The sequence below is a fragment of the Mastomys coucha genome, unplaced genomic scaffold (assembly GCF_008632895.1).
Source record: "Mastomys coucha isolate ucsf_1 unplaced genomic scaffold, UCSF_Mcou_1 pScaffold5, whole genome shotgun sequence".
NCBI classification, from domain to species: domain Eukaryota; kingdom Metazoa; phylum Chordata; class Mammalia; order Rodentia; family Muridae; genus Mastomys; species Mastomys coucha.
This window is the reverse complement of record NW_022196911.1, coordinates 12,938,996-12,949,567: the sequence shown is the minus strand read 5'-3', so window position 1 is coordinate 12,949,567 and position 10,572 is coordinate 12,938,996. Positions and strand designations below refer to the sequence as shown.

At 45.7% G+C, this 10,572-nt stretch overlaps 1 protein-coding gene across 1 annotated transcript in view; it reads left to right on the top strand.

Annotated features, from left to right (window-relative positions):
• The window catches only part of LOC116078801, a 54,733-nt gene that overhangs the window by 27,781 nt on the left and 16,380 nt on the right, over positions 1-10,572 (top strand). The window contains exon 5 of the mRNA XM_031354117.1: positions 2,011-2,124. Coding sequence (XP_031209977.1) covers positions 2,011-2,124 — 114 coding nt within the window. The remainder of the gene's footprint in view (positions 1-2,010; positions 2,125-10,572) is intronic.

Below are 10,572 nucleotides of genomic sequence, written 5' to 3'. Positions count from 1 at the left end.
TCACTCTTTGTTGTTCTCTTTCCTACAAACCACCTCCCAAGTTAATTGTCTATGTCTCCCTTGGGTATCTAAATACTTTTGAAATATGTAAGCTGAAAACCATAGTATAGTGTAAAAACATGAAATAAATAATACTACTAATAGAGAGGCTGAGATAGAAGAAGCAAGATTTCAAGACCCTTATGTTGTACACAGCAAGACACTGTCACAAACAAGCTGAAAGTGTATATAGATTGTACAATACTGGACCTATTTCTCCAGTTACCAAATTAGAGAGACCATTGGATGACAATCAACAAATGTCTAATTCCTCATATTATTGGATTTCAATCAATTAGGATATGTTGGTAATATTAATTTTCATATTAAGATATTAAGAAAAGGTAATTGTCACTTCCTGTTGTTTTTGTTGTAAGAGGTGGAATTAGGTTTGTGTGGATTTGTTGAAAGATTACTTTCTTGCTTCTTCTAGGGTATAGTTTTCCTCCTTATGTTGGTGTTTTCCATCTATTATCCTTTGTAGGGTTGGATTTGTGGAAAGATAATTGTATAAATTTTGTTTTTTCATGGAATATCTTGTTTTCTCCATCTATGATAATTAAGAGTTTTGCTGGGTATAGTAGCCTGGGCTGGCATTTGTGTTCTCTTAGGGTCTGTATGACATCTGCCCAGGATCTTCTAACTTTCATAGTCTCTGGTGAGAAGTCTGGTGTAATTCTGATAGACCTGCCTTTATATGTTACTTGCCTTTTTTCCCTTACTGCTTTTAAAATTCTTTCTTTGTTTAGTGCATTTGGTGCTTTGATTATTATGTGACGGGAGGAATTTCTTTTCTATAACCTCCGAATTTAAATGGGGCTTACTTAAAGGGCCATCTGTAATAATTAAAGGGCTTTGGGGAAAGTCTCTGGATGATGAACTAAAAATCAGCAGTGTCCTGGGTAACTGCTTGTAGGGTAGAAGCCTGGTCCTTGGATACTGTATTGATTAATCTGCCCTCTCAGCCTGGAAAGCGGAGTACTTGAACTTCTTAGCAGACTCACTTTCGAGGTGAGGAAGAGGATCATGGGAGAAGCTGGTCACACATGTCACCATGTCCATGTACCATGGGTTAGGCTAACTATGCGCCGTCTCCCCAAACTGGGGGTTACCAGATTCATAGGACAGGGCATGTAGGAAACCTCTCATCGACAATGACTGTGAGTTTATGATTCCAACAATGTATTTATTTATTTTATTTTTTAAAAAAGACTTCTTTTGTCTATGTGAGTGCACTGTTGCTCTCTTCAGACACACCAGAAGAGGGCATCGGATCCCATTACAGAAGGTTGCGAGCCACCATGGAGTTATTGGGAATGAAACTCAGGACCTCTGGAAGAGCAGCCAGTGCTCTTAACCACTGAGCTATCTCTCCAGCCATTGTTTATTTTTAAGGATGCATTTTATTGCTTGTGTGAATGTACATATGCATGAGGGTGCCTGAGGAGGAGGCCAGGAGAGGGTGTCAGATCCCCCAGAGCTGGAGTCACAGTGTGTGCTAGGAACAGGACTCTGGTCCCTTATAAGAACAGCAAGCTCTCAGCCACTGAGCCATCTTTCTGGCCTCCAATGTCAAAATTATGAGTAATGCAGAGTGTCTTTTAAGCCTGAGAGGCCTTTCTCAAATTGCTTTCTGCTGTTACTCTTCTCCCTACTGAGGAAAGTCAGGTGAATTTGAAATTAGTTTCCACACAGAGGCTGATGCAGCTCACACCAAACTGTGAGAAAGTGCCCCTCCCCTCCTTTAATCTGGCCTGGACCACAGGAGGCCGAGCTCCTGTTTGGTCTGAAGGAGCAAGGCACACACATCTGGGATCCACATGGTGACTCAGGAGGAGGGGATGGTTCACAGCAAGGTGAGAAAAAATAAAGCTGAAATGAGACTCTTTTAAACATGAAAAGGAGAAGTGCTTCTGAAATTAAATTCAAAATGAATTTAAGGTAATGGCCGGCATCTTGTCAAACAAGCAGGACCATCCAGGGAGGGTACCGGAAGCAGTGGAGGACGGCCCTGAGAAGGAGAGAAAAAAACAAGGCCTGCACCAACCTGGCTTGGATCCACTCAAGCACTCAGGGGACACAGCGGTATGTTTTCACAGCTTGTGCGCGCATGTGTGTGTGTGTGTGCATGGGGACTCACAAAATTGTCTAACCCCATGGTGCTCGCTGCGGTTTGGATTAGAGATGAGATTCGGAGATTCTGGTTGGTGTGTCCTGAAGTTGATGCTGAATGAGGTGTAACCACCAAGCAAGGGGTCTTCTGAATTAGGGTTTCCATGGTGCCCGTCGTGTGGTACACTTAAGCCTGACTGTGTCTCCCCTCACCTGCAGAGATGCAGGCAAGATGCCCATGACATTGGTTCAGAAAGCCTGAGAGCAGCCATCTGTTTGTCTGTCTGCCATGTCTATCCACTGTGGGGACTGTCCACGCCACTGTGAGAATGTGACACTTCCCGTTGTTCACTGGTGACCACCATCACCTGCTTAGTATTGCTTTGCTTTCAAGCCATGTATGCCCGTGGACCTTTGCCAGTGGAGGGGTCAGTTTGACGTGTTAAAGGAGACAGCTGGCATGTTTGCAGCAAACTGCAGCTTGAGTCAGTTTAGCTGATGATCAAATGCAGGTCACCTCCTGGGGGTGTTCTCTACATGCCTGTCCTAGAGCAGGTGGCCCTCTCACAGGAAAATGGCACAGAGGTTCATCATTCACACAGGTGGGGCTAGAGCCCTAAAGCCCACCAATCCAATAGGATGCTACCCATATGGCTGAGTGGTATGGATTAGTGACCCTGGGTTATGTTAGAATGTAAATCCTCAGGCTGTCTTCACTTCCTGAGTCTGAAACTCAGGAAGTTGGCCTTGGGCAACCCTCCAGGGACTTCTGGTGTAAAACCCTAGCTTGAGACCCTAGCTAGGTACCAGCTCAGCTCAGGCATTAGACATCCACATTGAATTGGGAGCTCCACTCTGGATCTGTTAGGACAGATTGCCTGATTTCTGTGTTTTGCACACCAGCCCTGTGTGGCATCTCTCTGGTTTTCCTGTCATACTTCCCTGGCCTTGCCTGATGGCAAAATACATCCACCTGACATACTTGTTCACTGGCAGATTTCCCCCTACTCCACCCCACCCCCACCCCGTCCTGGAACCTAGGGTCAATGGGACATACTAGGGAATTATTCAGTTGTCGTTACATTGGGTTTTGAGACAAAGATCTCACTAGACGGTCTCCCAGACTGGCCTTCTTGCCTCAGCCTCCTAAGTAGCCGGGGACTGTGGGTGTAGCCCACCCCAGCAGTCTCTGCAAAACACTCAGCAATGCTGGTGGCTTTGGTTTTCAATGGTAGGCCCTCACCTTGGTAACCAGTTGCTCTGTCACTGAGCATATATACATCAGTCACCATCCCCCCCAATACACTTGTTGTGCTGTAGCTAAGTCTGTGAACTTATGTGGAATGTGTAAGGGACAGTGGCCAAAGGGTATTGAAGGACCTTAGTGTGGAAAGCAGAGGGAAGCTTAGACTTGTATGTCTGGTGTGTGTGTGTGTGTGTGTGTGTGTGTGTGTGTGCATGTGGGTGGTGATTGCTGCTGTAAGTCCATGCAGCCATGCAGCCATGCAATATCTGAGGCCCATTTCTCACACTTCTGAAGGCTGGGAGGTTCCAGGTCAAAGGTCATCCATTGCTCTTTGGAGGAAGAGAGAGAGAGAAAGAGAGAGAGAGAGAGAGAGAGAGAGAGAGAGAGAGAGAGAGAGAGAGAGATGTTGAGAGGAAGAAGGGAGTTAAGAAGGCACCTGTGTGCACACACTAATCTCTCTGCCAGTTACCCATGCCCATGATAAGACTACTGATCCATTCCTGAGGGTAGAGCCTGGTGGCTCAATTCCCTCCTGATGAGACCCACCATTAGCAGGTGCTGTACCAGGCACTACCTCCAGCAGGTGGCTCTGACAGCCTGTTAGACAACAGCCGCTGCCCTTCATCCCTCAGCCTACAGGCAGTGGCCTGAGCAGTGGCCTGAGCAGAGGGACAGTGGACAAACTGGTCACTAAAAGTGCACTAATGTACTGCCAAGTCAAACGGAAGGGTCCATCCCCCTGGCCTCAGACATTTCTTACCTCCGTCCCCCCTGCCCCCACCCCGGGGCTGATAAGCCAGTGAGGTCCGAGCATGGCCGGTTATGCTCTGGCCTTGTCTTTTCCCGAATGGGTGTGTAGCTCAGACCGACAACCCAACGGGGCACTCTGCACAGAAGCTAGGCAGAGGTGAGAGGAGAATCTGGGGCCAGAAAAATAGGGCAAGGCATAGGGAGGAAGACTGAAACATAAAGACTGAAACAGAAGTAAAGCATTCAGAAAAGTCACTTGTCACGGAGAGACCTGTTGGCAGCGTCCTTCAGAGTGTGTGTGTGTGTGTGTGTGTGTGTAAGCCTGGAGTCTTAGGCAGTCGCCCTGGGATCTTCGTAGTTTTCGTTCTCCAGTGCTAGGATCCTTGGCATGCGCTGTTGTACACCAACTAAGCTCCCATCATGCCTGTGCGGTTAGCACTTAACTACATGGGTTTCCTGACACGGAGGAGAGCTTGCTTCCAGAGAAGTCTGTGAGGGGCTCTTGAGGGAGGCTACAGGATGACAGAGTCTGAAGGTTATTGTATAAACTAGCATATCTTTCTGCTAACTCCCAAGACAGGGTGTTTCTATGAAGCCCTGGCTGTCTGGAATTAACTTTGTAGACCAGGCTGGCCTCAGACTCACAGAGATCCATCCACCTGCCTCTTCATCCTGGTTGCTGGGTTTAAAGGCATGCACCACCAGCAGCAGCTACCCCATCTTCTGATTTTCTTGTGGCTAGGCTCCTTTTTCCTTTATTTAATAGTTTATGTTTTGTTGGAGATTCATTGTGAAGTGACAGGTTTCATGGGGACAGTTTCCTTTTAACTATAATTGTGTACTTGGAATACGGTACTTAACCAATTTGATGGTTTTGAAACTGTAAAAAAAAATTAGATTAACTTTTTTTAACCCTTCCCCCAACTTTTCTAATTATGTTATGTCTGTGTCCATCCTTGTGTTTTGTTCAACACTAAAAAACTATTTTAAATATTTTAAGCCAGGAGGCTGTGGTGCATGCCTTTAACCCCTGCACTTGGGAGGCAGAGGAAGGCCGATCTGGGAGTTCAAGGCCAGCCTGATCTACACAGAGAAACCCTGTCTGGTGTGGGTAGGGGAGAGGACTTTTAAGTCAGCACATGGAGCAATGGGTTTCATCTCCACACAATATGCTCTTACACTTTGTTCTCTGCCATCCAACTCACTTCCCTGCCCCCTCACTCTGGCTGTCCTGTCCTCTCCCCATACAGTCCTCTCTTCTGTGCTTCATGACTCGTGAATTCTATTACCCACACCCCCATTCAGCCCTAAGAGCTCTTTCCTCTCTTCTGTTGGACCCTTTCTAGTCTCATGATCTACATACACACACAAGCACTAGACACACACACACAAACACTAGACATGCACACACACACAGAAGCACTAAACACATATACACAGAAGACAGACATATGCACGTACACACACATGCACATACCACACATACACATACCAGATATACATACTCACACATACAGAGACATACCAGATATATACACTTACACACATAAACACACATACACACAAAGACACACACACTGGACACACACACAAGCGCTAGACACACACACACACTTGCCAGACACACACAGACACATACACATATTCACACATACACACCACACACACACACGTATAACAGACACACACATAGACACACACACCAGACACACACAGAGACACAGACACTGGGAACACACACACACAACACAGACACACTCAAAGACACCCATACCAGACATACACAGACACTCACAAACAGACATACATAGAATCATAGACACACACACTTATACACAGACACCCACATGCATACACATACAGACACACATACATTCACATACACACTCACACATGCAAACACACACAGTCAGACACACCAAAAATGCAAAAAAAGCAAAAAAAGAGAGAGAAAACTTTTTCCATTTGTGTCTCGAGACTTTTATATGATCCCCGGTATATATAAGTCCTAAAGTACTTACACAGTTCATTTGTGAGTAGTAAATCATAATGACATTTATGTTAACAATTTTTGTTGACACATGTCACTATTTATTAAGGACAAATTTGCATACTAATGAGATGATTGCTTATTTGTTTGACATAAAGAATTAATTCTATGGGCTGGAGAGGTGGCTCAGTAGGTAAGAGCACTGACTGCTCTCCCAGAGGTCCTGAGTTCAATTCTCAGTAACCACATGGTGACTAACAACCATCTGTAATGGGATCCAATGCCCTCTTCTTGTGTAAATGAAATAAATCTTTAAAAAAAAAAGAATTAATTCTATTTTGAATATTTGATCCTTCAGGACATAACATATTCAGTGTTTCTCATAGTCAGTAGATATTTAGATTTTAGAATCTCCAGTGCTGAAAACTCCACTAAGCATATGTATATAACAATGATAGCAGAAGCTTTGTCTTCAATGCCGAAGACCCCACTAAGCATATATACATGATAATAGCAGAAGTATGTTGGCAGCCATTCTAAAATCATTCGGAAATTCTCCTCTAATCCCCAGTCAAATTTTATTTAATAATACTTTGAACATGTCAAATTCAATTCTCCTAGCCACCTGAATCCCTACTTATCGTCTGTTTACTCATCCACATGTCTACCTACCTGCCTGCCTGCCTGCCCATCAACCTCCCTATACATTCATTGTATATATACCATGCCTTCATTTGCTAAAAGTCTCTCATTTACAGCCAGTGAAATTGCTCTGTGGTCAAAAATGCTGGCCCTGCAACCCTGGTGATCTGAGATCAGTCACTGTAACTCACATAAGAAGCAACATTCAGTCTTCCTCCCTGACCCCACAGGGCAGAGGTACTTACTGACAGGAGAACCTCTGTTCCCTGCCTCTCACAGATAGCTGGGGCACTCTCTATTTGAGAAAAACTGGGGTTTCAGGTCACTCAGAAGAGCACACTGAGGCCCAAGACTAGCTTGTGAGGCAGTGGAATGAGTGTGACGTGGTTGGGATCTGTCTACTTCTCTACTCCTATCCTGTGTGTGTGTGTGTGTGTGTGTGTGTGTGTGTGTGTGTGTGTGTGTGAGAGAGAGAGAGAGAGAGAGAGAGAGAGAGAGAGAGAGAGAGAGAAAGAGAGAGGTGTTGAGTGTATGTGTGGTGTCTATGTGTATGTGTGTGTGGTGTGTGTGTATGTGTGTGTGTATGAGAGAGGTGTGTGTTGAATGTATTCATGATGTGTATGTAGTGTCTGTGTACGTGTGTGTGGTGCATGGTGTGTGTGAGTATGTCTGATGTGTAGTATGTGCATGTGTATAGATGAGTGTGGTGTGTGTATGTGTGTATACATGTGTGTGATAAGTGTTGTGTGAGTGTGTGTGATGTGTGGTATGTAAGTGTGTGTATGGTGTGCTATGTGAGTGTGTGTGGTGTGGGTGTGAGCATGTATGATGTGTATGCTATGTGTGTGTGAGTATGTGTGTATGTGTGATCGTGTGTGTGTCCTGTAGAGCCTCCCTGATCCTGAGAGAAGGCCTGCAGAGGACTCAGTCTGTCACACTTGCTTGGCTTATGTCTTCAATTAGGAATGGATGAGCTGACGTCCTTGTGGTGGGAAACGAATCAAGAGCGTCTAAGCATGCTTAGCGTCACAGTGGAAAGCAAGGTCCCTTTGTCATGCCATTCGTGTGCCAGCACTTGCTTGCTGCTGGCTCTCCCTTTGAGGGTCTCGCCTCCTAGTCCTCAAACCTTGTGCTCTATTCCTATTAGCTGTCTACTCCTTGCGGTCTCTGGCCAGCCCCTTGGGCCCTTGCTGTTCCTCACACATCCCAACACACTCCCACCCCGGACCTTGGCACATGCAGGTCCTTTGCCTGGGAATCCCACGTGTCCCATCCCACTCCTTCCCTCCTTTGGTCAATCTGCAGCTTTAGTTTCCTTTTTAGGTCTGACCATTTCGGAACATAATTTATATTTTATTCTGTTTTCTTCGTTTTTTGTTTTATCACTGTATTTCCAATGTCTGTTATTCAGCATTTGATATGTCACAAAAGACTAGAGAGATTATAAGAAATGTTCCTTGAGGATGCCTCTGCCTCTCTGTTCATGTATATATTGTGTCTGTATGCATGCATAAGATAAATTTCACATACACACCAGGTCTGCATGTGTGCTTAAGATAAATTGCACATATATACTGTGTCTGCATGTGTGCTTAAGATAAATTTCACATAAATACCATGTCTGCATGTATACATGAAGACACAGACAAGTTCAATGTGCAGGCAGGGCTTTCTGTCACCTGCTGCCCCAGTTAAAGCAGCTGTCTGCCCCCTGCCTGCCATTGCCTTCCCTACCCCTGCGGATGTCCTCTGGCCATGTTCATACCTGAGTACCTCTGCAAGCCTTCCCAGTGGGCTACAATGGAAGGACACTGTCTCCCCTCAAGGTTCTTGTGGTGCCTGTGCTGGTGTGTCTTGGTTTCTGGTGAGTCTTTTACTGTGTCATCCCAGAGTAGCCCAGAGCATGGTTGAAACGCACTGCCTACACTCCTCTGTTTGTTTGTTTGTTTGAAGACAAGGTTTTTCTGTGTAGCTCTGGCTGTCCTGGAACTCACTCTGTAGAGTAGGCTGGCCTTGAACTCAGGTGCCTGCTCAGCCTCTGGAGTGGTGAGATTAAAGGCATGTGCCACCATCACCTATCCTGGACGCCTTTATGTGGGGCATGCATGCTCCTGACCCTAGGTCCCTATCACTTGGTACCCAGGCTGGTATGTTGATGCTTGTTTGTTTCCGAGTTCTTTTTTTCTTTCTTTTCTTTTCTTTTCTTTTTTTTTTTTTTTTTTTTTTTTTTGTTTTTTTGAGACAGGGTTTCTCTGTGTAGCCCTGGCTGTCCTGGAACTCACTCTGTAGACCAGGCTGGCCTCAAACTCAAAAATCTGCCTGCCTCTGCTTCCCAAGTTCTGGGATTAAAGGCTTGTTCTACCACCACCCGGCTCCCGAGTTCTTTTCTATCTCTTGTTGCTTGTGCAGGCTCCTCCTTTTTACCCTCACAATATTTCATCTTCAATCCATATCATCTGATTTAGACTGGACATCTGCAGGGGTAGGGGAGGCAATGGCAGACAGTGGGCAGAGGGCCGGAGACAGCGGCTTCACCTGGGGCAGCAGGTGACAGAAAGTCCTGCCTGCACGTTGAACTTATCTGTGCCTTTATGCACGCATGCAGAGACGATATTTATGTGCAGTTTATCTTAAGCACACATGCAGAAAATATCTCCAGGGCAGATGCTGGTCCAGCGCCATATGCATCTCAGGGACGGTTATTGAGAAGCGGTATTTCCAAGGCCATGGCCACTGGCTTCACCTTTCTCTGGCTCTGGCATGCTGACTTCTCCCATCTACTCACAGTCAGTTACAGGGGAGCTCAGAAGGGACTAAGAGCATGTGGCTGGCTTTGTCTTTGTCAAGTGTACACTGTCCCTCTCAGATGCGTTGGTGAGCAGACAATTGCCCAGAGTGGCCTCCTGTTGTGGTCTGCGGTGCCCTGACACTTCTGTTCTTCATTTGGGGATGGATCTTCCTTTACTATGATAACAGTGCCAAGCACAGCTCATAAGCTGTTAAATGTTGATGGCTGTGAAGTAGAGGAATTCGAGGAAGGAAGGAAGGAAGGAAGGAAGGAAGGAAGGAAGGAAGGAAGGAACTAAAGAAGAAAAACCTAGCTGCTTTATCCATCCAGCAGGGTCTTGCAGACCTTGGGCAGATCCTGATTCCTCTAGGTTTCAGTTTTCTTATGTCTAACTCAGGAGTTAACTCGCCCTTTGAGGGTCTGAACTTCCACTGAGCTACTCTGTTTAATAAACACACTAAGTTATAGAAAGTGTCTACCAAGTACTTTCTTTAATAGTTCTGCATCTTATTTTGAATTAAAAGAAAACCATGCAACATTTACAACTGCTTTTGGTTGGTCTGGGAAATGAAAGCAAAGTCAAGAGAGAGGTATTGCAGGACCTCCTCCTTGTGCTCTCATGCTGTGATTGGTTAGAATAAACCCAGTTTTTATATAATGCCATAGTCGTGTCTGTACTTATGTCATAGCTTTAAAGGAGGGCTACCTGTGACATTGATCACTTGGCCATTCCTTCCTATGTGAGCAGAGTGGAGAGCACTGATCGGAAGGTCTAAGAGGGCCTTATTGAGTCAAAAAAGCCATGGCTTGACGGCTTAGCTTCCTACCCTGGCTCAGTTGGGCTCAGAGCTGCTGCCTCAAGTATGCAAGCCCAGCAGCCCTGCTGATGAGATGCGCTGACATCAGTCCACTCAGAGCATTTAAGGAGTGAATAAGTGGTGGTGCACACTTTTTAATCCCAGCACTTGGGAGGCAGAGGCAGGTGGATTTCTGAGTTTGAGGCCA